Source organism: Nerophis lumbriciformis, linkage group LG17 (assembly GCF_033978685.3).
Source record: "Nerophis lumbriciformis linkage group LG17, RoL_Nlum_v2.1, whole genome shotgun sequence".
Taxonomy (NCBI): domain Eukaryota; kingdom Metazoa; phylum Chordata; class Actinopteri; order Syngnathiformes; family Syngnathidae; genus Nerophis; species Nerophis lumbriciformis.
This window is the reverse complement of record NC_084564.2, coordinates 39,505,001-39,531,500: the sequence shown is the minus strand read 5'-3', so window position 1 is coordinate 39,531,500 and position 26,500 is coordinate 39,505,001. Positions and strand designations below refer to the sequence as shown.

Here is a 26,500-nt window from a genome sequence, read left to right as displayed (position 1 = left end):
AGGAGAAAGAAACCGACACCTTCATGTCGCTTCCTATCCTACACAGTGGAGTTTTACAAGCCTTTTGCTTGGTAATGCGTGGGATGACAGTGTCTACGCGTTTCTCCTCAATTGAGCTAAATTGAAATATGTCTCTGTTTAATTCCTTGCTTCTTGTCTTGTTTGATAGATGTCATCAGTGTTTGTACCTGACATTACCAATGATTGTCACACACACACACTAGGTGTGGTGAAATTTGTCCTCTGCATTTAACCCATCACCCTTGATCACCCCCTGGGAGGTGAGAGGAGCAGCGGGCAGCAGCATTCACAGTCATTTTTGGTTATTTAACCCCCAATTCCAACCTTTTGATGCTGAGTGTCAAGCAGGGAGGTAATGTCTCCCATTTTTATAGTCTTTGGTTTGTCTTTCATCGAGATCTACAAAGCGGAGAGGAGGCAGGGCCTGACCTCCCTCCAGGCACCTTTTCTTTAAACTGTTTTACGACCTTTTCTTTGAACTGTTTTGTGATAAGGGCGACGGCTGTTTACGACCCCCCTCCCTTAGAAACAGCTGTTGCCACGTAATCAGGGAAAGTCCAAATAAAAGAGGAGGCGTACAATCTTTCGTCAGAGCGTGGGACGACAGTGTCTACGCGTTTCTCCTCAATTGAGCTAAATTGAAATATGTCTCTGTTTAATTCCTTGCTTCTTGTCTTGTTTGATAGATGTCATCAGTGTTTGTACCTGACATTACCAATGATTGTCACACACACACACTAGGTGTGGTGAAATTTGTCCTCTGCATTTAACCCATCACCCTTGATCACCCCCTGGGAGGTGAGAGGAGCAGCGGGCAGCAGCGGTCACAGTCATTTTTGGTTATTTAACCCCCAATTCCATTCTTTTGATGCTGAGTGTCAAGCAGGGAGGTAATGGCTCCCATTTTTATAGTCTTTGGTTTGTCTTTAATCGAGATCTACAATGCGGAGAGGAGGCAAGGCCTGACCTCTCTCCAGGCACCTTTTCTTTATACTGTTTTACGACCTTTTCTTTGAACTGTTTTGTGATAAGGGCGACGGCTGTTTACGACCCCCCTCCCTTAGAAACAGCTGTTGCCATGTAATCAGGGAAAGTCCAAATAAAAGAGGAGGCGTACAATCTTTCGTCAGAGCGTGGGACGACAGTGTCTACGCGTTTCTCCTCAATTGAGCTAAATTGAAATATGTCTCCGTTTAATTCCTTGCTTCTTGTCTTGTTTAGTAAATGTCATCAGTGTTTGAACCTGACAATAATAAAGTATTTGCTTGTTTTCCTTTCATTTCTAAAGAGGAACACACTTCAAGGCCAAGTCCGCCACTTTTGATAAGAATTTTTTTTCTTTTTGTTTTAATTTGCTTTACCAATCGAGCGGCTTCACAGCTTTCCATTGTTTAGTTCACACTGTGAGCTCTCAGCCTGTCGCGCACACCGTGCGGCGAGCACAAAGTGTTACGAGTGCAGTCGTACAGTTATCACAAAACTTTGTGTTACATTGAGTTCAGCTCGCCCTGAGAGAGGACAAAAGCTGTCTTTGATCCTACCAAGCCAAAGGCTTGTAAAACTCCACGGTGTAGGATGGGAAGCGACATGAAGGCGTCTGTTTGTTTCTTCTATTGTAATCCACAGGAAGAGTTTGTCTTTACCCGAGATCTACAAAGCGGAGAGGAGGCAGGGCCTGACCTCCCTCCAGGCACCTTTTCTTTCAACTGTTTTACGACCTTTTCTTTGAACTGTTTTGTGATAAGGGCGACGGCTGTTTACGACCCCCCTCCCTTAGAAACAGCTGTCGCCATGTAATCAGGGAAAGTCCAAATAAAAGAGGAGGCGTACAATCTTTCGTCAGAGCGTGGGACGACAGTGTCTACGCGTTTCTCCTCAATTGAGCTAAATTGAATTCTGTCTCCGTTTAATTCCTTGCTTCTTGTCTTGTTTAGTAAATGTCATCAGTGTTTGAACCTGACAATAATAAAGTATTTGCTTGTTTTCCTTTCATTTCTAAAGACGAACACACTTCAAGGCCAAGTCCGCCACTTTTGAGAAGAATCTTTAATTTTTTTTCAATTTTGCTTTACCAATCGAGCGGCTTCACAGCTTTCCACTGTTTAGTTCACACTTGGAGCCCATAGCCTGTCGCGCACACCGTGCGGCGAGCACAAAGTGTTAAGGGTGCAGTCGTACATCACAAAACTTTGTGTTACATTGAGTTCAGCTCGCCCTGAGAGAGGACAACAGCTGTCTTTGATCCTACCAAGCAAAAGGCTTGTAAAACTCCACTGTGTAGGATGGGTAGCGACATGAAGGCGTCGGTTTCTTTTTTATTGTAATCCACAGGAAGAGTTTGTCTTTACCCGAGATCTACAAAGCGGAGAGGAGGCAGGGCCTGACCTCCCTCCAGGCACCTTTTCTTTCAACTGTTTTACGACCTTTTCTTTGAACTGTTTTGTGAGAAGGGCGACGGCTGTTTATGACCCCCTTCCCTTAGAAACAGCTGTTGCCATGTAATCAGGGAAATAAAAGAGGAGGCGTACAATCTTTCGTCAGAGCGTGGGACGACAGTGTCTACGCGTTTCTCCTCAATTGAGCTAAATTGAATTCTGTCTCCGTTTAATTCCTTGCTTCTTGTCTTGTTTAGTAAATGTCATCAGTGTTTGAACCTGACAATAATAAAGTATTTGCTTGTTTTCCTTTCATTTCTAAAGAGGAAGACACTTCAAGGCCAAGTCCGCCACTTCAATTTGCTTTACCAATCGAGCGGCTTCACAGCTTTCCACTGTTTAGTTCACACTTTGAGCTCTCAGCCTGTCGCGCACACCGTGCAGTCGTACAGTTTGTCAGACAGAGAATATTTGTGCACTTGTGGCGTCTCGGTTCTGCAGAACCCCCCCCCCCCCAACCCCCCCTGTCCCTTTTCTTATCCGCCCTATAATGGACTGACTACAGCTGCGTGTGACTTGAATGAGCCATGCTTCACAACCTGTTGCATAATTTATAGGGGCGAGGGTACCTCTAGTAGGTCTTGTCTCTTCACTATTTATCGGTTCCCATAAAGCCGCTTAGCAACGCGGGAGTCGGAACGTCTCCAAGGTTACCGCTTTACGGGAGTACACTTAGTTTGGTGTGTTTATGTCCCTTCCAGGTGCACGATGGAAGCTTGACCATCCTCGGCATAACTCGCGATGACAGAGGGGCGTACACCTGCAAGGCCCACAGCGACCAGGGGGAGGTGCTGCACACCACACGTCTGCTGGTTCAAGGTATGAATCCCAAGTTTGCAGGGCGGAATCAAACTAGCCGCCGGTTTGACTTTAGAAAGTTATATGGTTGAAACCGATAATAACGCCGAAAAACATAGAAATAGATGAGAGGTTCTCAAATGCTTATTTTGAAAATGTGATTTTGTTTATAGATTATATGCAATCTCTTTTTGTGGTCCCTAATTGGAGTGTACATACATGAAGGTGTGTGTTTCTGAGTTTTGATTGATTGAAACTAGCTTTTTTGCCGATGTCCGATATTGTCCAACTCTTAATTACCGATACCGATATATACAGTGGTGGAATTAACACATTATTATGCCTAATTTTGTTGTGATGCATTAAACAATGTAACAAGGTTTTTCAAAATAAATCAACTCAAGTTATGGAAAAAAAAATGCCAACATGGCACTGCCATATTTATTAATGAAGTCACAAAGTGCATTATTTTTTTAGTCGGCTGCCGAGTTTCATTGAGTTAGTGCTGCAAGGGCTTCTGGGTATTTGTTCTGTTGTGTTACGGTGCGGATGTTCTCCCGAAATGTGTTTGCCGTTCTTGTTTGGTGTGGGTTCACAGTGTGGCGCATATTTGTAACAGTGTTCAAGTTGTTTATACGGCCACCCTCAGTGTGACCTGTATGGCTGTTGACCAAGTACGCTTTGCATTCACTTGGGTTTATTGGCGCTCTGTACTTCTCCCTACGTCCGTGTACCACTCCGTACAGAGGCCTTTTAAAAAGTCATACATTTTACTTTTTGAAAGCGATACCGATAATTTCCGAACCGATACCGATTATTTCCGATATTACATTTTAAATCATTTATCGGCCGATAATATCGGCAACCCGATATTATCGGACATCCCTAATTGAAGCATTTATTAGTAGATTGCACAGTACAGTAGTGTGGAAGTCTCTAGGGACCGACGGAATCCAGGGTTCAACAAGTCTTTTATTTTTTTCTGTTTATGTTGAGCAATGTTCGGGGCTGTCTCGCTCGCGGCCTCCTGCTGGCTCGTGTGTGTCTGCTCTTCCCCCGTCATGGCCTCGGACGCTGCTGATAAAGGAGACAGGTGATTAGATAACCGGCCCCAGCTGGGCAATCTACTCACCAATGTCAGCTGGGCTTCGAAGCCGGGCCATACACACTCCCTTCCGCAGGAGGCGCGTCGACCACGCCCCCCCTCCACAAGTAGATATTTCGTACAATTGACCACTAAATGGTGACACCAGAATAAGTTTTTCAACTTGTTTAATCAATTCATGGTAGAGCCATGAGCCCGACCTGGACATCATCTGGACTGGACCTGGTTGTAAGAACCCTTTTAAAAAAACTCTAATTTCATTGACAACCTGGTCTGGTGAAGATAATGTCCTTTTATTTTTAAAAATATTAATTATTGAACAAAAAATATTTAATAAAAACAGCACAAAATCCAATTTTATGTAAATATTTTAATGAAAATCAACCCTTTTTTGTTTGTTTTTAAATCTGTCATATATAATAAAAATTAAAAAACAGGCTTAATTTAGTTTTTTGATTTGCGGTTAAGAATCGGAAATTTTGATCATTCTTCCACAACATAATAAAAATATTTGTTAAATATTAATTTATTGTCAAATTAAGAATAAAAAACCAAGCACATTTAGAATTAAAATACAATTGTATTTTTGTTCTTTTTCTTTATTTACTGTATAGTCTTCTCTTGATTGTTTTATTACATCATTGGGTTCATCTAATGTATGTTGTTAATATTTTTATTTTACTTATTCATATTATTATTATTTTTATTTGGAAGCAGGCACATTTTTTAAATTATTTGTATTTTTTGTAAAATATCGCGGTCGGACCTCATAAGTTTAGACTTTCTCTCACCTTTTTTGAAAGCACAACACATTCTGTGTTTGTTTGTTGTTGTTATTTACTTTTAATGCATATTTAATATGTTCTATGTTAGTTATTGTTCATGTTCAAAATAAAAATACATTTAAAAAACAGTTTAGCCCACTTAAAAATGTAACAACAGACCCACATACAGAAAAAGCATCAATTTAATAACATTTATTTTAAAGGAAAAGTAAATAAATGAATAATGAGGGCTGCACGGTGGCCAAGTGTAAGAGTTCCCAAATGCGGCCCAAGGGCCATTTTTGGCCGCCAGCTCATTATTCATTGGAAGCATATTATTATGAAATAAATTCAGTATTAAAAATATGTCTCCTTTTTGCATATCACATTGTATTGCTGCTCGCAAATTTCAGAGCAGAGATTTCTTACCAATAAAGAAGAATAATCCTAAATCTAGTGTAAGTAATAACATTTTGCCTTAATCTATTCTTATAAAAGTATATCAAAAAATATATTAACAATATTTGGCGTCAGAAATAAGGACATGTTAGTACAATCTAGCTATGTGATGAGAACAACTTGCTTAAACCTAAACTGGATTCCTTATTTTACGACTCATTATATTCTTCAGGTCGCAAGGAAAATATTCTAGTTTTAACATTTCTAGCGAAGCAAATGTTGCTTCCCACTCTGGCAGATTTTTTTTTTGCTTGAAATAAAAAAAAGTTGATTAACTTCAGAATAAGTTGAGCTTGTTTCAAGTACGGTTGTTTACACACATTCTTGTATTTGTTACCTTCTTGAGACCTCCAAAAAAAAGCCTACCTCTTTAGAACCGCCCTTTCTAGATATATAAAGGTTTGTATTTACAGCATTAATAATATATACATACTATGCAAATATAAAAAAGGTAAGCTTTTAGTTAATATTTACATTTTTTGTTTGTAATTAGTTTTTAATCTTCATTATTTACTTCAAGTTATTACAGTATGTCTCTATTACATATTTACATTTTTTTCACAAATTTTGGGCAAAGGGGGCGCATTCCAATTTCTTACACACACTTGTTATTACATATGTTGACCAGAGGGGGAGCACTTCAAATTTTTACACACACTTGTTATTTCATATGTTGACCAGAGGGGGAGCACTTTTAAAAGCGACGCACAGTCAATTTGAAAAATCTTTCTTCAAGAAAGATAGAAACACACACACACACACACACACACACACATTTTTGTATTTGTTACCTTCTTGAGACCTCCGAAAAAATACCTATTTAGGACCACCCTTTCTAGATATATAAAGATGTGTATTTACAACATTAATAATCAATCAATCAATCAATCAATCTTTATTTATATAGCCCTAAATCACAAGTGTCTCAAAGGGCTGCACAAGCCACAACGACATCCTCGGTACAAAGCCCACATACGGGCAAGGAAAAACTCACCCCAGTGGGACGTCGATGTGAATGACTATGAGAAACCTTGGAGAGGACCGCATATGTGGGTAACCCCCCCCCTCTAGGGGAGACCGAAAGCAATGGATGTCGAGTGGGTCTGACATAATATTGTGAGAGTCCAGTCCATAGTGGATCCAACATAATAGTAAGAGTCCAGTCCATAGTGGGGCCAGCAGGACACCATCCCGAGCGGAGACGGGTCAGCAGCGTAGAGATGTTCCCAGCCGATGCACAGGCGAGCGGTCCACCCCGGGTCCCGACTCTGGACAGCCAGCACTTCATCCATGGCCACCGGACCTGTGCCCCCCCCCCCCCCCTCAAGGAAAAGGGGAGCAGAGGAGAAAAGAAAAGAAACGGCAGATCAACTGGTCTAACAGGGGGGCTATTTAAAGGCTAGAGAATACAAATGAGTTTTAAGATGGGACTTAAATGCTTCTACTGAGGTAGCATCTCTAATTGTTACCGGGAGGGCATTCCATAGTACTGGAGCCCGAATAGAAAACGCTCTATAGCCCGCAGACTTTTTTTGGGCTCTGGGAATCACTAATAAGCCGGAGTTCTTTGAACGCAGATTTCTTGCCGGGACATATGGTACAATGCAATCGACAAGATAGGACGGAGCTAGACCGTGTAGTATTTTATACGTAAGTAGTAAAACCTTAAAGTCACATCTTAAGTGCACAGGAAGCCAGTGCAGGTGAGCCAGTATAGGTATATAAATATATATATATAGTATAGGCGTAATATGATCAAACTTTCTTGTTCTTGTCAAAAGTCTAGCAGCCGCATTTTGTACCAACTGTAATTTTTTAATGCTAGACATAGGGAGACCCGAAAATAATACGTTACAGTAGTCAAGACGAGACGTAACGAACGCATGAATAATGATCTCAGCGTCGCTAGTGGATAAAATAGAACGAATTTTAGCGATATTACGGAGATGAAAGAAGGCCGTTTTAGTAACACTCTTAATGTGTGATTCAAAGGAGAGAGTTGGGTGGAAGATAATACCCAGATTCTTTACTGATTCGCCTTGTGTAATTGTTTGGTTGTCAAATGTTAAGGTGGTATTATTAAATAAATGTCGGTGTTTAGCAGGACCGATAATCAGCATTTCCGTTTTCTTGGCGTTGAGTTGCAAGAAGTTAGCGGACATCCATTGTTTAATTTCATTAAGACACGCCTCCAGCTGACTACAATCCGGCGTGTTGGTCAGCTTTAGGGGCATGTAGAGTTGGCTGTCATCAGCATAACAATGAAAGCTAACACCGTATTTGCGTATGATGTCGCCTAGCGGCAGCATGTAAATACTAAAGAGTGCAGGGCCAAGAACCGAACCCTGAGGAACTCCGCACGTTACCTTAACATAGTCCGAGGTCACATTATTATGGGAGACGCATTGCATCCTGTCAGTAAGATAAGAGTTAAACCACGACAAAGCTAAGTCTGACATACCAATACGTGTTTTGATACGCTCTAATAAAATGTTATGATCGACGGTATCGAAAGCAGCGCTAAGATCAAGAAGCAGCAACATAGATGACGCATCAGTAATAAATACATACTATGCAAATATAAAAAAGCTTCTTGTGAAAAATGAGTTGGAATTTCACAAGAAAAAGGTCACAAATTCACAAGAAAAACTTAGAATTTTGGCAGTATTATAATAAAAGTCATCATTTTACTCAACCCAAGTCAAAATTTTGCAAGAAAAACTGAACATTTGTGCAATATTATGATAAAAGTTGGAATTTTACTCAATAACTGTCGCAATTGTACAAGAAAAGCTTAAAATTTTGACAATTTTATGAAAATAGTCGTAATTTTACTCGACCAAAGACACAATTTTATAAGAAAACTTTAAAATGTTGGCAATATAATAATAATCGGAATTTCACTTGGCAAAATGATGTCAAAAGTCATAATTTTACTCAAAAAATGTCACTATTTTACAAGAACAACAAAAAAATTGGCAATATTGTGATAAAAGTCAGAATTTTATATGACAAATGTCACTATCTTGCCTTAAAAAGTAATAATTTTACATGAAAAAGTAATAATTTTACAAGACGATATTGCAATATTACTGAAACAGAAAGAATATGAGAAATTGTTCCCAATTTTACAAAAAAAAAGTCGACACATTGTGAGAAAAACTTCTTTTAGTTCATTTTTTTTAATTAATTTTTTGTTTCTAATTGGTTTTTAATCTTCATTATTTACTTCAAGTTATTACAGTATGTCTCTATACATATTTATTTATTTGTTTTATTAATTCTGGCCAAAGGGGGTGCATTTAAATTTCTTACACACACTTGTTATTTCATATGTTGACCAGAGGGGGAGCACTTTAAAAAGCGACACACAGTCAATTTGAAAAATCCCTCCTTTTTGGGACCACCCTCATTTTGATAGATGTCACCAGCAGGGGTGCAAATGAGACATTCTCTATTAGATGCAATGTTATTGGGACCATTTGTTCACACCTCCTCATATGGAAGATACTTTTCCTTGTTGATGTCCCAAGAAGGGTAGACATACGAGAACACACACACACACATTTTTGTATTTGTTACCTTCTTGAGACTTCCGAAAATTGCCTACCTCTTAAGGACCACCATTTCTAGATATATAAAGAAGTGTAATTACAACATTAATAAAAAATACATACTATGCACATATAAGAAAGCTTGTTGTGAAAAATGAGTTGGAATTTCACGAGAAAAACTTAGAATTTTGGCAGTATTATAATACAAGTTGTTATTTTACTCAACTCAAGTCAAACTTTTACAATGAAAACTGAACATTTGTGCAATATTATGATACAAGTTGAAATTTTACTCAATAACAGTCGCAATTTTACAAGAAAATATTAAAATTTTGGCAATTTAATGAAAAGTGTTGTAATTTTACTCAACCGAAGTCACAATTTTATAAGAAAACTTTAAAATGTTGGCAATGTTATAACAATAATTGGAATTTTACTTAGCAAAATTATGACAAAAATCATAATTTTACTCAAAAAATGTCACTGTTTTACAAGAACAACAAACAAATTGGCAATGTTGTGATAAAAGTCAGAATTTTATATGACAAATGTCACCATTTCCATTAAAAAGTAATAATTTTACATAAAAAAGTGATAATTTTACGAGACAATATTGCAATATTACAGAAACAGAAAGAATATGAGAAATTGTTCGCAATTTTATGAGAAAAAAGTCGACGCATTGTGAGAAAAAGACTGCTTTTAGTTCTTTTTCTTTTTTTCTTTTTTTGTTTGTAATTGGTTTTTAATCTTCATTAATTACTTCAAGTTATTACAGTATGTCTCTATATACATATTCATTTTATTTGTTTCATTAATTCTGGCCAAAGGGGGCGATTTATGTCCTAACTTGTTCAGCGGTCCTCATATGGAAACTTTTCCTTGTTGATATCCCAAGAAGGGTAGAAATACAAGAACACAAACACACACACACACACACACACACACACACACACACACACACACTTGTATTTGTTACCTTCTTGAGACCTCTGAAAAATGCTTACCTCTTTAGGACCACCCCTTTCTAGACATATAAAGATGTGTATTTACAACATTAATAATATATACATACTATGCAAATATAAAAAAGCTTGTTGTGAAAAATTAGTTGTAATTTCACAAGAAAAACTTAGAATTTTGGCAGTATTATATTAAAAGTTGTCATTTTACTCAATGCAAGTCAAAATTTTACAAGGAAAAACTGAACATTTGTGCAATATTATGATGAAAGTTGAAATTTTACTCAATACCAGTCGCAATTTTACAAGAAAAGCTTAAAATTTTGGCAATTGCATGAAAAGAGTCGTAATTTTACTCGACCAAAGACACAATTTTATAAGAAAACTTTAAAATGTTGGCAATATTATAATAATAATCGGAATTTCACTTGGCAAAATGATGTCAAAAGTCATAATTTTACTCAAAAAATGTCACTATTTTACAAGAACAACAAAAAAATTGTGGCAATATTGTGATAAAAGTCAGAATTTTATATGACAAATCTCACTATCTTGCCTTAAAAAGTAATAATTTTACATAAAAAAAAGTAATAATTTTATGAGACAATATTGCAATATTACAGAAACAGAAAGAATATGAGAAATTGTTCACAATTTTATAAGAAAAAAGTCGACACATTGTGAGAAAAAGACTGCTTTTAGTTCATTTTTTAAAATGTATTTTTTGTTTCTAATTGGTTTTTTAAAGTTTTTACAGTATGTCTCTATATACATATTTATTTATTTGTTTTATTAATTCTGGCCAAAGGGGGCGATTTATGTCCTAACTTGTTCAACAGTCCTCATATGGAAACTACTTTTCCGTGTTGAAATCTCAAGAAGGGTAGAAATACAAGAACGAACACACACACACACACACACACACACACACGCACACTTGTATTTGTTACCTTCATGAGACCTCTGAAAAATGCTTACCTCTTTAGGACCACTCTTTCTATACATATAAAGATGTGTATTTACATTAATAATATATACATACTATGCAAATATAAAAAAGCTTGTTGTGAAAAATGAGTTAGAATTTCTCAAGAAAAACTTAGAATTTTGGCAGTGTTATAATAAGTCATCATTTTACTCAACGCAAGTCAAAATTTTACAAGAAAAACTCAACATTTGTGCAATATTATGATAAAAGTTGGAATTTTACTCAATAACAGTCACAATTTTATAAGAAAAGCTTAACATTTTGACAATTTTATAAAAAGACTTGTGATTTTACTCGAAAAAAGTCACAATTTTAGAAGAAGACATAACATTTTGTCAATATCATAATCATAATCGGAATTTTACTTGGCAAAATTATGACAAAAGTCAGCATTTTACTCTAAAAATGTTGCTATTTTACAAGAACAACAAAATAATTGGCAATATTGTGATAAAAGCCAGACGTTTACACGACAAATGTCGGCATTTTGCATTAAAAAGTAATACTTTTACATAAAAAAGTAATAATTTTACGAGAAAATATTGCAATATTACAGAAACCGAAATAATTTGAGAAATTGTTCCCAATTTTATAAGAAAAAAGTCGACACATTGTGAGAAAGAAACTGCTTTTAGTTAATTTTTTTAAATTCATTTTTTGTTTCTAATTGGTTTTCAATCTTCATTATTTACTTCAAGTTATTACAGTATGTCTCTGCATACATATTCATTTTATTTGTTTTATAAATTCTGGCCAAAAGGGGCGCATTTACATTTCTTACACACACTTGTTATTTCATATGTTAACCACAGGGGGAACACTTAAAATTTTTACACACACTTGTTATTTTATATGTTGACCAGAGGGGGAGCACTTTTAAAAGCGACACACAGTCAATTTGAAAAAAATCCCTCCTTTTTGGGACCACCCTCATTTTGATAGATGTCACCAGCAGGGGTGCAAATGAGATCTCTATTTTTTGTTTTTTGTTACATGCTTAAGGCCGATGACAAAAAGGAGTCAGGGACCACAGATGGCCCCTGTGCCGCACTTTGAGCAACCCAGCTGTAGAAGCTAACTGTTATTGTCCACTATAGTCTTAGTACCGTTGTGTATTTGTTCATCCTATGGTCACATATGGGACATAAGGGTTGTCTTACGTCAGCACCGGAAGTCGTAAAATCAACTGTTCACCTGGCGGCTTTTTTGGGGGATGAATAGGGAAGTCTTGTTTAATCATATATTGCTGCCTTTGCACCTGTCAATGTTTACTTTTGTATGCACATTAAATCAACAAAAATTCCTGACTTTGGAGCAATGTTCACGGACTCTAGTATTTGGCTCTCTATTAGATGCAACGGTTTTCCGTATTGGGACCATGGTTTCGGTCTTGACTTGTTCCCCGGTCCTCACATGGAAGGTACTTTTCCTTGTTGATGTCTCAAGAAGAGTAAAAATACAAGAACACACACACACACACACACACATTCTTGTATTTTCTATCTTCTTGAGACCTCTGGAAAATGCCTACCTCTTTAGGAGCACCCTTTCTAGATATATAAAGATGTGTATTTACAACATTAATAATATATACATACTATGCAAATATAAAAAAGTTTGTTGTGAAAAATGAGTTGGAATTTCACAAGAAAAAGTTCACAATTTCACAAGAAAAAGGTCACAAGTTTACAAGAAAACTTAGAATTTTGTCAGTATTATAATAAAAGTAGTCATTTTACTCACGCAAGTCCAAATTTTGCAAGACAAACTGAATATTTGTGCAATATTATGATAAAAGTTGGAATTTTACTAAATAACAGTCGCAATTTTATAAGAAAAGCTTAAAATTTAGACAATTTTATAAAAAGATTTTTAATTTGACTCGACAAAAGTCACAATTTTATAAGAAGACTTTAAATGTCGGCAGATTTTGTTGAAAGGACTAGTTGGTACAATAATAATCATAATCAGAATTTTACTTGGCAAAATTATGACAAAAGGCAGCATTTTACTAAATTTTTTTTACTATTTTACAAGAACAACAAAATCGCAATATTGTGATAAAAGCCAGACGTTTATATGACAAATGTCGGCATTTTGCATTAAAAAGTAATCATTTAACATATAAAAAAGTAATAATTTTACGAGAAAATATTGCAATATTACAGAAACCGAAAGAATATGAGAAATTGTTCCCAATTTTATAAGAAAAAAGTCGACACATTGTGAGAAAAAGACTGCTTTTAGTTCATTTTTTTAAATTTATTTTTTGTTTGTAATTGGTTTTTAATCTTCATTAATTACTTCAAGTTATTACAGTATCTCTCTGCATACATATTCATTTTATTTGTTTTATTAATTCTGGCCAAAGGGGGCGCATTTCAATGTCTTACCCACACTTGTTATTTCATATGTTAACCAGAGGGGGAGCACTTAAAAATTTTTACACACACTTGTTATTTTATATGTTGACCAGAGGGGGAGCACTTTTAAAAGCGACACACTGTCAATTTGAAAAATCCCTCCTTTTTGGGACCACCCTCATTTTGATAGATTTCACCACCAGGGGTGCAAATGAGATCTCTATTTTTAGTTTTTTTGTAATGTGCTTAAAGTCCGATGACAAAAAGGAGTCACGGACCACAGATGGCCCCTGTGCCGCACTTTGAGCAACCCAGCTGTAGAAGCTAACTGTTATTGTCCACTATAGTCTTAGTACCGTAGTGTATTTCTTCGTCCTATGGTCACATATGGGACATACGTGTTGTCTTACGTCAGCACCGGAAGTCGTAAAATCAACTGTTCACCTGGCGGCTTTTTGGGGGATGAACAGGGAAGTCTTGTTTAATCATATATTGCTGCCTTTGCACCTGTCAATGTTTACTTTTGTATGCACATTAAATCAACAAAAAATCCTGACTTTGGAGCAATGTTCACGGACTCTAGTATTTGGCTCTCTGTTAGATGCGAGGTTTTCCGTATTGGGACCATGATTTATGTCCTAACTTGGAAGGTACTTTTCCTTGTGATGTCTCAAGAAGAGTAGAAACACACACACACACACACACACACACACACACACACACACACACACACACACACACACACACACACACACACACACACACACACACACACACACAAAATGGAGAGAGATGCAGCCACAACACAGAGACTCGCTGTGGAAAAAAAGTACTTGAGTACTAGAATACAAAAAAAGACAAGCCATCCTATATTTGGGATGCACATATGTGTGCTACTTTGTATTCTAACACTTAAAAAACATGATTTTAAAAAAAAAAGGGAAAAAAGTTGTTTTATATTTGGGTCAAATATGTTAATCTGTTTTAAAGAGTCCGTGTGAATCGTACAGAATCTACGTTTCTGGCATTTTTCAGCAAAAAATATCACATCGTCTTTGGGTTATTCAGCAACATACAAATGAAAAATGTATATTACTACACAATAGGGGTGTAACGGTACACAAAAATTTCGGTTCGGTATGTACCTTCATTTTCTGTACAGTAAGAAAACAACAAAATATACATTTTTCGGTTATTTATTTACCAAATTTGTAAACAATGGCTTTATCCTTTTAACATTGGGAACACTATAATAATTCTGCCCACGCTAATCAACATTAAACTGCCTCAAGCTCAGATTAAATAAAATGACAAAACTTTTCTTCTACTTATAAAAAATGCAACATTAAACAGTTTCAAGTCACCTCATCATGCTTAATTTATTACAGCATTTGGGAAGCCTGTCATTGATTTATTATGTAAATGTTATATTTTTATCAACATGTGATAGCAGGGACCCTGCCATTCAAAACTAGGCTGCTCCATTACTAATGATTCATGTAACTATAGCTGAACAATAGCAATAGGAGAGACTATTTATCCCTGAACACCATGGAGTTCATGTAGGCTTAATGATGCACTTACATTATTATATCAACTATCAGAGACAGAAACTCTTCATTTAACATAATGTCCTTTTTTGCTGCTTCAACACAGCTCAATCAACACAGAAAAAGGTCAAGTGAAATAACAGACAGACAGGGCTTTGCTGTCCGTAACACACACCGCAAAATGAGCTAATGTTACGCTAAAAGCGAATTAGCCTTCACCTCAAGCCAGGACTACGAGCGAGCTGAACTGCCTTTTATATTTCTAGAAGGTCAACGGGCTCTAGAGATGCGCGGTTTGCGGACACAACCGCGGAGTCCGCGGATTATCGGCGGGTCGGGCGGTTGAAATAAAAAAAAATTAGATTTTATCCGCGGGTCGGGTCGGGCGGTTGAAATAAAAAAAAATTAGATTTTAAATAGATTCAGGCGGGTGGCAGTTAAACCAATTGGGAAATATATATACATAGTTAAATGTTGTTACCCACATACGAAAAACGAGCAGGCACCTGCAGCATATGCCACAACAGAAGAAGAAGAAAAAAAAGAGATGGACACTTTTACGGAGCGGAGAAGGGACGCCTCGCCAGGGTCCGGGACCGAGGCCCCTTCCCCCGAGAGGGCCCCACCGGGAGCCGTAGCTGAGGTGATCCGCGAGAAGGGCCCGACGCATGTCCAGGGTCACCACCGCGCCCACCGCGCCGACACCCCGCCTCGTCCGCCTTCGCCGCGGCCGGCGTCACGCGCAGCAGGTAAGCAGCTTACCTGCCCGCCACACCCGTGGCCGGGGGCTCGTAACAGGGGTCACTCCGCGCGCTCCGCCCGCGCAGCTTACCTGCCCGCCAACCCCGTTGCCGGGGGCGCGTAACAGGGGTCACTCCGCGCGCAGTGCGCTCACGAAAGGGGTGGGGCTCACCCTGGTGAGCCGAGTGGGCAACTTTTGGTAAGCAGAACTGGCTCTGCGGGACGAACCGAACGCCGGGTTAAGGCGCCCGATGCCGACGCTCATCAGACCCCAGAAAAGGTGTTGGTTGATATAGACAGCAGGACGGTGGCCATGGAAGTCGGAACCCGCTAAGGAGTGTGTAACAACCCACCTGCCGAATCAACTAGCCCTGAAAATGGATGGCGCTGGAGCGTCGGGCCCATACCCGGCCGTCGCCGGCAGCGAGAGCCGCGAGGGCTAGGCCGCGACGAGTAGGATGGCCGCCGCGGTGCGCGCTGAAGCCGCGGTGCGCGCTGAAGCCTCGGGCGCGAGCCCGGGTGGAGCCGCCGCGGGTGCGAGGGACATCACACCTCCACGCGCTTGGAGGTGCGCTCAGCGCGGCTCCCAGATGATTGCCCACTGGTGTGCGTCTGGGCCGTGACAGCGTGGCACGCATTGAATGTCTCTACTGCATTGGATCAGTCTCCTTTCTTTAACAGGCAAAAGCTTTATAACCTCACTAATGCCTTGCATCGTCTATATTAGATATATGACAACGGGCGGGTGCGGTTTTGATTAAATGTGAGTTCGGGTGGATGCGGATGCTTGACGACTTTTGTGATGCGGTTGCGGATGAAATAATTGCCTATCCGCGCATCTCTAGTAGACAGTCTTAATTTAACATAATGTCCTTTTTTGCTGCTTCAACACAGTTCAATCAACACAGAAAAAGGTCAAGTGAAATAACAGACAGACAGGGCTTTGCTGTCCGTAACACACGCACACATACACACACACACACACCGCAAAACGAGCTAATGTTACGCTAAAAGCGAATTAGCCTTCACCTCAAGCCAGGACTACGAGCGAGCTGAGCTGCCTTTTATATTTCTAGAAGGTCAACGGGCTCATAGTGATGTTACTAGTAGTTGACTGGGTGGTGTTTATTATCATTTGTGATAGTCCGCAGCCTGATGATTGCCTGCTAAACGCTAAGCACTGACTACATGCGCTCTGAATACGCACTGCTGATTGGCTGTTACCGCTCTGTTTGTAACCAATCAGATGGTTGTGTGGGCGGGACAATGCTGGGTGCTGTGTAGAGGACTGACAGAGACATATGTTCGTGTGGAAACTCGTTCGGTACACATCCGAACCGACCCGAAACCCCCGTACCGAAACGGTTCAATACAAATACACGTACCGTTACACCCTTAATACACAATCATTGTGGTAATGTGAGATTTATGTACTTCTTAACACAACATCTGAGTCAGTCCCACTCTGTCCATAGCTCAGTCTGAGCGTGTGTACTATATACAGTATGTGTGTGTGTGTGTGTGTGTGCACGTCGGTCTTTCCGCTCCATTAACTGGGGTAGACACAGATCAGACGGTTGTGTCATACCAACAGCCTCCCGTGCTCTCATCCCACCGCTGCGAGCAGCGACTCCTGGGAGGCTCGACAACGTAAATAACAAGCGCGTCTCGCTCTCTCAAAAAGCAGCGCTCGTGTGTACGTTTTGGTTTTGACGCTTCTGTAACCACAAACACAACGTGGGAAGTACACTTTACTTTGTATCCCCCTCCCGGGGTTTGAACCCCCGCCTCGCCTGTCAAGGATCGCTTGTCAGTCACTTTTTATAAACCGTCTTCTTCGGCCTTTCCTTGCGCAGTCCTGTTGGTTTCGGATCGATGCGACGCGATGCATGATAGCTGAGGTGTGTGCTTGTTCCTGCTGTGGATCCACCAATCTTTTAACTTTTAATGACAACACCAGTGAAGTTGGCACGTTATCTAAATGGTAAATAAAAAGAGAATATAATGATTTGCAAACCCTTTTCAACTTATATTCAATTGAATAGACTGCAAAGACAAGATATTTAACGTTCAAACTGGAAACCGTTGTTATTTTTTACAAATATTAGCTCATTTGGAGTTTGATGCCTGCAGCATGTTTCAAAAAAGCTGGCACGAGTGGCAAAAAAGACTGAGAAAGTTGAGGAATGCTCATCAAACACTTATTTGGAACATCCCACAGGTGAACAGGCTAATTGGGAACAGGTGGGTGCCATGATTGGGTATAAAAGCAGCTTCCATGAAATGCTCAGTCATTCACAAACAAGGACGGGGCGAAGGTCACCACTTTGTGAACAAATGCGTGAGCAAATTGTTTAAGAACAACATTTCTCTGTCATGACTTGGTCCTGGGGTTTAGTTTTTCTAAAAGGCAACGGAAAGTTGGCTCGGGCGAGACGGGAATGAGAGTACATAATTTATTTTTTACACTAATAAAGGACAAAGAAAGAGTACAAACGAAAAGCGCTAAACAGTGGCGGAGAACAAACTATGAAACCAAAAGACTATAGCATTAATAAACAAAAACTTACTTGGCCTGGACTAAAGTTGCAGCATGAAAGATGGACATGAAAAAACAAGTGTCAGGAATGTGAAGAGCAACAATGTGGGATGTCGCCAGAAAGACAAACTGAAAACAATGAACTTAAATACTACAGACATGATTAACGAAAACAGGTGCGTGACTCAAAACGTAAAAAAAGGTGCGTGACGTGACAGGTGAAAACTAATGGGTTGCTATGGTGACAAACAAGAGTGCACAATGAGTCTAAACGTGGAACAGGTGAAACAAGACAAGGGAGTGAAAAGCCAGAAACTAAAGAGTCCAATAACTAAACAAAACAAAACATGACTAATACAAAACCTACTCAGTGGCCTAGTGGTTAGAGTGTCCGCCCTGAGATCGGTAGGTTGTGAGTTCAAACCCCGGCCGAGTCATACCAAAGACTATAAAAAAAATGGGACCCATTACCTCCCTGCTTGGCACTCAGCATCAAGGGTTGGAATTGGGGGTTAAATCACCAAAATGATTCCCGGGCGCGGCCACCGCTGCTGCCCACTGCTCCCCTCACCTCCCAGGGGGTGATCAAGGGTGATGGGTCAAATGCAGAGAATAATCTCGCCACACCTAGTGTGTGTGTGACAATCATTGGTACTTTAACTTTAACTTTAACTTTAAAACATGGTTACAAAGACATGACATTCTCAACCAGCTATTGCAAGGAATTGAGGGATTTCACCAGCTACGGTCCGTAATATCATCAAAGGGTTCAGAGAATCTGCAGAAATCACTGCACGTAAGCAGCTAAACCCGTGAGCTTCAATCCCTCAGGCTATACTGCATCAAAAAGCGACATCGGTGTGTAAAGGATATCACCACATGGGCTCAGGAACACTTCAGAAAACCACTGTCAGTAACTACATTATGTAAGTGCAAGTTAAAACTCTACTATGCAAAGCCAAAGCCATTTATCAACAACACCCAGAAACGCCGCCGGCTACGCTGGGCCCGAGCTCATCTAAGATGGACTGATACAAAGTGGAAAAGTGTTCTGTGGTCTGACGAGTCCACATTTCAAATTGTTTTTGGAAACTGTGGACGTCGTTTCAAAGAGGAAAAGAACCATCCGGATTGTTATAGGCACAAAGTGTAAAAGCCAGCATGTGTGATGGTATGGGGGTGTATTAGTGCCCAAGACATGGGTAACTTACACATCTGTGAAGGCGCCATTAATGCTGAAAGGTACATACAGGTTTTAGAGCAACATATGTTGCCATAAAATCAACGTTACCATGGACGCCCCTGCTTATTTCAGCAAGACAATGCCAAGCCACGTGTTACATCAACGTGGCTTCATAGTAAAAAAGTGCAGGTACTAGACTGGCCTGCCTGTAGTCCAGACCTGTCTCCCATTGAAAATGTGTGGCGCATTATGAAGCCTAAAATAGCACAACGGAGACCCCCGGACTGTTGAACAACTTAAGCTGTACATCAAGCAAGAATGGGAAAGAATTCCACCTGAGAAGCTTCAAAAATGTGTCTCCTCAGTTCCCAAACGTTTACTGTGTGTTGTTAAAAAGGAAAGGCCATGTAACACAGTGGTAACAATGCCCCTGTGACAACTTGTTTGCAATGTGTTGCTACCATTAAATTCTAAGTTAATGATTATTTGCAAAAAAAAAAAAAAAACTTTCTCAGTTTGAACATCAAATATCTTGTCTTTGCAGTCTATTCAATTGAATATAGGTCGAAAATTATTTGCAAATCATTGTATTCTGTTTTTATTTACCATTTACACAACGTGACAACTTCACTGCTTTTGGGTTTTGTAGATTACACTTTTAGGTTAGAGCAATACGTCTATTGATTTTGAAGGGTATACACAGCGAGTCAACCAAAGTAGCTTAGATCAAAATTAATGTTGTCACATGTTCCTTTCAGGCAACCAGCCTAAATTTCATTCATTAAGTCAGTGTTTTTCAACCACCGTGCCGCGGCACACTAGTGTGCCGTGAGATACAGTCTGGTGTGCTGTGGGAAATTATCTAATTTTACCTATTTGGGTTAAAATTATAATTATAGTCTGCAAATGATGTGTTGTTGTTGAGTGTCGGTGCTGTCTAGAGCTCGGCAGAGTAACCGTGTAATACTCTTCCATATCAGTAGGTGGCAGCAGGTAGCTAATTGCTTTGTAGATATCGGAAACAGTGGGATGCAGTGTGCAGGTAAAAAGGTGTCTAATGCTTAAACCAAAAGTAAACAAAAGGTGAGTGCCCTTAAGAAAAGACATTGAAGCTTAGGGAAGGCTATGCAGAACGAAACTAAAACTGAACTGGGTACAAAGTAAACAAAAACAGAATGCTGGATGACAGCAAAGACTTACTGTGGAGCAAAGACGGCGTCCACAATGTACATCCGAACATGACATGACAATCAACAATGTCCCCACAAAGAAGGATAAAAACAACTGAAATACTCTTGATTGCTAAAACAAAGTACAAACCCCGTTTCCATATGAGTTGGGAAATTGTTAGATGTAAATATAAACGGAATACAATGATTTGCAAATCCTTTTCAACCCATATTCAGTTGAATATGCTACAAAGACAACATATTTGATGTTCAAACTCATAAACATTTTTTTTTTTTTGCAAATAATAATTAACTTAGAATTTTATGGCTGCAACTCGTGCCAAAGTAGTTGGGAAAGGGCATGTTCACCACTGTGTTACATCACCTTTTCTTTTAACAACACTCAGTAAACGATTGGGAACTGAGGAAACTAATTGTTGAAGCTTTGAAAGTGGAATTCTTTCCCATTCTTGTTTTATGTAGAGCTTCAGTCGTTCAACAGTCCGGGGTCTCCGCTGTCGTATTTTACGCTTCATAATGCGCCACACATTTTCGATGGGAGGCAGGTCTGGACTGCAGGCGGGCCAGGAAAGTACCTGCACACTGTTGTAACACGTGCTGAATGTGGCTTGGCATTGTCTTGCTGAAATAAGCAGGGGCGTCCATGAAAAAGACGGCGCTTTGATGGCAGCATATGTTGTTCCAAAACCTGTATGTACCTTTCAGCATTAATGGTGCCTTCACAGATGTGTAAGTTACCCATGTCTTGGGCACTAATGCACCCCCATACCATAACAGATGCTGGCTTTTGAACTTTGCGTCGATAACAGTCTGGATGGTTCGCTTCCCCTTTGGTCCGGATGACACGATGTCGAATATTTCCAAAAACAATTTGAAATGTGGACTCGTCAGACCACAGAACACTTTTCCACTTTGCATGAGTCCATCTTAGATGATCTCGGGCCCAGAGAAGCCGGCGGCGTTTCTGGGTGTTGTTGATAAACGGCTTTCGCTTTGCATAGTAGAGCTTTAACTTACACTTACAGATGTAGCGACCAACTGTATTTAGTGACAGTGGTTTTCTGAAGTGTTCCTGAGCCCATGTGGTGATATCCTTTAGAGATTGATGTCGGTTTTTGATACAGTGCCGTCTGAGGGATCGAAGGTCACGGTCATTCAATGTTGGTTTCCGGCCATGCCGCTTACGTGGAGTGATTTCTCCAGATTCTCTGAACCTTTTGATGATATTACGGACCGTAGATGTTGAAATCCCTACGTTTCTTGCAATAGCTGGTTGAGAAAGGTTTTTCTTAAACTGTTCAACAATTTGCTCACGCATTTGTTGACAAAGTGGTGACCCTCGCCCCATCCTTGTTTGTGAATGACTGAGCATTTCATGGAATCTACTTTTATACCCCATCATGGCACCCACCTGCTCCCAATTAGCCTGCACACCTGTGGGATGTTCCAAATAAGTGTTTGATGAGCATTCCTCAACTTTATCAGTATTTATTGCCACCTTTCCCAACTTCTTTGTCACGTGTTGCTGGCATCAAATTCTAAAGCTAATGATTATTTGCAAAAAAAAAAAAAAAAGTTTATCAGTTTGAACATCAAATATGTTGTCTTTGTAGCATATTCAACTGAATATGGGTTGAAAATGATTTGCAAATCATTGTATTCCGTTTATATTTACATCTAACACAATTTCCCAACTCATATGGAAACAGGGTTTTGTATATGTATGTATATATGTATATATATATATATGTATTAGAGATGCGCGGTTTGCGGACACAACCGCGGAGTCCGCGGATTATCCGCGGTTCGGGCGGTTGAAATAAAAAAAAAATTAGATTTTATCCGCGGGTCGGGTCGGGTCGGGCGGTTGAAATAAAAAAAAAATTAGATTTTAAATAGATTCAGGCGGGTGGCAGTTAAACCAATTGGTAAATATATATACATAGTTAAATGTTGTTACCCACATACGAAAAACGAGCAGGCACCTGCAGCATATGCCACAACAGAAGAAGAAGAAAAAAAGAGATGGACACTTTTACGGAGCGGAGAAGGGACGCCTCGCCGTGGTCCGGGACCGAGGCCCCTTCCCCCGAGAGGGCCCCACCGGGAGCCGTAGCTGAGGCGATCCGCGAGAAGGGCCCGACGCACGTCCAGGGTCACCACCGCGCCCACCGCACGACACCCCGCCTCGTCCGCCTTCGCCGCGGCCGGCGTCACGCGCAGCAGGTAAGCAGCTTACCTGCCCGCCACCCCCGTTGCCGGGGGCTCGTAACAGGGGTCGCTCCGCCCGCGCAGCTTACCTGCCCGCCACCCCTGTTGCCGGGGGCGCGTAACAGGGGTCACTCCGCACGCAGTGCTCTCACGAAAGGGGTGGGGCTCACCCTGGTTGATATAGACAGCAGGACGGTGGCCATGGAAGTCGGAACCCGCTAAGGAGTGTGTAACAACCCACCTGCCGAATCAACTAGCCCTGAAAATGGATGGCGCTGGAGCCTCGGGCCCATATACCCGGCCGTCGCCGGCAGCGAGACGCGCTTGGAGGTGCGCTCAGCGCGGCTCCCATATGATTGCGCACTGGTGTGCGTCTGGGCCGTGACAGCGTGGCACGCGAATGTCTGTGCTGCATTGGATCAGTCTCCTTTCTTTAACAGGCAAAAGCTTTATAACCTCACTAATGCCTTGCATCGTCTATATTAGATATATAACAGCGGGTGCGGGCGGATGCGGTTCTGGTCAAATGTTACATCGGGTGGATGGCGGATGGTTGACGACTTTCTGATGCGGTTGCGGATGAAATAATTGCCTATCCGCGCATCTCTAATGTGTATATATATATGTATATATATATATATATATAGTGAAGGTGTTTTCAAATATCTTGCTGACAATGTGTTAGGCTGCACACAAATACCAGACAAGTAACAGGCTTTACATCTGGGCCCACTCATAACGGACACTTTACCTTTTATGGCTTCTGCTGTTTTATGGAGACTTACCTGGAGTATCTGGTGGGATAAAAAGGTTGTGTTGCTCAGCACGCACTTCTCACCACATTGTACATTGGACTGTGTGGCCATAAACAGTAAATGTTTCATACAGTATGTCACCTTTTTGTACATAATCAATGCATTAAAACATTTATTGTTGTCTGCCTTTTCAGGGCCTCCCTTCATCGTTTCTCCGCCAGAAAATGTCACCGTAAACATATCCCAGAATGCACTCTTCACCTGCCAAGCGGAGGCGTATCCTGGCAACCTGACGTATACCTGGTTTTGGGAGGAGGATAACGTCTACTTTAAGAAGTAAAGTGACCTGAAACTGCTTTCAATACACTATGAGTTGATATTCTCCATTTTAGCTGCTCATTCATCACAGAACTGTGTTGTATTATGTACACTATATTGCCAAAAGTGTGTATGTCATAGGTGTGTATGTCAGGTTCAAACAGCCATGACATCTATTAGACAAGACAAAAAGCAAAGGAAAACAAACAGAGACAGGATTCAATTTAGCTCATGAGGAGAGCGACTGTGTGCCAGCGTCACCACACCGCTCTGAAGGCAGTCCCAACGAGCTCCTCCTTTTATTTGGGCATTTTCTGGTTACATTACATTACATTACGCAGCTGCTTTTAAGGAGAGGGGGGTCATAAACAGCTGTTGCACTCGGTCGTAAACAGTTCAAGGAAATGGTGACTGGAGCGGTGTCAGGTCTGCTCCCTCTCCCTTTTGTAGATCTCGGGTCAGGACAAGGTCTTCCTGTGGCTGTCAATAGATCAAAGAAAGCGACACCTCCACGTCGCATCCCATCGCACACAGTGGAGTTTTTACAAGCCTTTTGCTTGATAAGATGAATTGAATGAATGAATTGTATCTAAGTTATCACAAAACTTTGTGTTGCCATGAGTTCCCGGCGAGAGGACAAAAGCTGTCTTTGAGCCCACCAAGCAAAAGGCTTGTAAAACTCCACCGTGTAGGATGGGAAGCGACATGAAGGTGTCGGTTTATTTGATGTATTGAGATTTTGTCTTGACCCGAGATCTACAAAGTGGAGCGGAAGCAGGACCTGACTCCCCTCCAGGCACCTTTTCTTTGAGCTGTTTTGTGACCAAAGGCAGCGGCTGTTTACGACCCCCTTCCTCTAGAAACAGCTGTTGCCATGTAATCAGGGAAAGTCCAAATAAAAGAAGAGACGTACAATCTTTCGTCAGAGCGTGGTGGGAGACTGTACAAGAGTACAGCCCAGAATTTTCTCCTCAATTGAGCTAAATTGAATTATGTCTCTGTTTAATTCCTTGCTTCTTTGTCTGTTTAATAGATATCAGTGTTTGAACCTGACAGGTTCAAACACCGATAGACAAGACAAGAAGCAAAGGAATCAAGCAGAGACAGGATTCAATCGAGCTCATGAGGAGAGCGCATGTGTGCCTGCACCCTCGTACAGCGTCACCCCGCCGCTCTGAAGAGGGAGCTCCACGCCTCCTCATTTATTTGAGCATTTCCTGATTACATGGCTGCAGCTGTTTCTAAGGGAAGGGGGGTCATAAACAGCTGTTGCACTCGGTCATAAACAGTTTAAAGAAAAGCTGCCCAGAGCGGTGTCAGGTCTGCTCTCTCTCTGCTTTGTAGATCTTGGGTCATGACAAGGTCTTCCTGTGGCTGTCAATAGATCAAAGAAACCGACACCTCCACGTCGCATCCCATCGCACACAGTGGAGTTTTACAAGCCTTTTGCTTGATAAGATGAAAGACAGCTTTTGTCTTCTCGCAGGGGACCTGAACTCAATGGAACACAAAGTTTTGTGATAACTTATATACAATTAGTAAAATCAAGCACTTAGGCATGGAGACTGTTTCTACAAACATTTGTGAAAGAATGGGCCGCTCTCAGTGATTTCCAGCGTGGAACTGTCACAGGATGCCACCTGTGCAACAAATCCAGTCGTGAAATTTCCTTGCTCATAAAGTCAACTGTACTATAAGAAAAGTGAAGAGTTTGGGAACAACAGCAACTCAGTCACCAATTGTGCCGAGTGTGACATTTGGTGGAGGAGGAATTATGGTGTGGGGTTGTTTTTCCAGGAGTTGGGCGTGGCCCGTTTGTTCCAGTGAAAGGAACTGTGGAAGTGGCTTCCTAGCGGTCCCACTGTCAGACACGGTACCGGAGCCAAGCGTGCAGGTTTAACAAGGTTTTTAATGATAATGTTGCCAACAAAAGTTTTCTCTCCTAGTAGAACGTGACTTTTCAGTCACGTCCGTATCCTCTCTCCCCTCCTGCTCCCGGCCGCTTACTGTTAAAGACAACGAATGATTAGATTAACACGTACCACCTGTTAAATCTAATCAATTTCCAGCTGTGTCTCGCCGTCAGCACTGCCACGCCCCCCCGTCTGATGGTGCTCTGTCCTCAGCACCATGGACAGAGGCGGTGACTTTTGCTCCTGCAGGCAGCGCTGGCTACATCTCCCTCCACAGGAACTTTGGAATTTTTGGACAATTCCATGCTCCCAACCTTGTGGGAACAGTTTGGAGCGTGGCCCCTTCCTCTTCCAACATGACTGTGCACCAGTGCACAAAGCAAGGTCCATAAAGACATGGATGACAGAGTCCGGTGTGGATGAGCTTGACTGGCCTGCACAGAGTCCTGACCTGAACACCTTTGGGATGAATTAGAACGGAGACTGAGAGACAGGCCTTCTCCACCAACCTCACCAAAGCGCTTTTGGAAGAATGGTGGAAAATTCCTATAAACCCACTCCGCGACCTTGTGGACAGCCTTCCCAGAAGAGTTGAAGCTGTAATAGCTGCAAAAGGTGGACCCACATCATATTGAACCCTATGGGTTAGGA

The 26,500-nt window shown here is 40.8% G+C and overlaps 1 protein-coding gene across 3 annotated transcripts in view; it reads left to right on the top strand.

Moving 5' to 3' along the window:
* igsf9ba (immunoglobulin superfamily, member 9Ba) overlaps nucleotides 1-26,500 on the top strand; it is a 337,710-nt gene that overhangs the window by 171,534 nt on the left and 139,676 nt on the right. For all 3 annotated transcript variants that reach the window (XM_061973182.1, XM_061973181.2, XM_061973180.2), the window contains exons 5-6: nucleotides 3,158-3,275; nucleotides 23,813-23,954. In XM_061973182.1, the coding sequence (XP_061829166.1) occupies nucleotides 3,158-3,275; nucleotides 23,813-23,954 (260 nt within the window). The remainder of the gene's footprint in view (nucleotides 1-3,157; nucleotides 3,276-23,812; nucleotides 23,955-26,500) is intronic.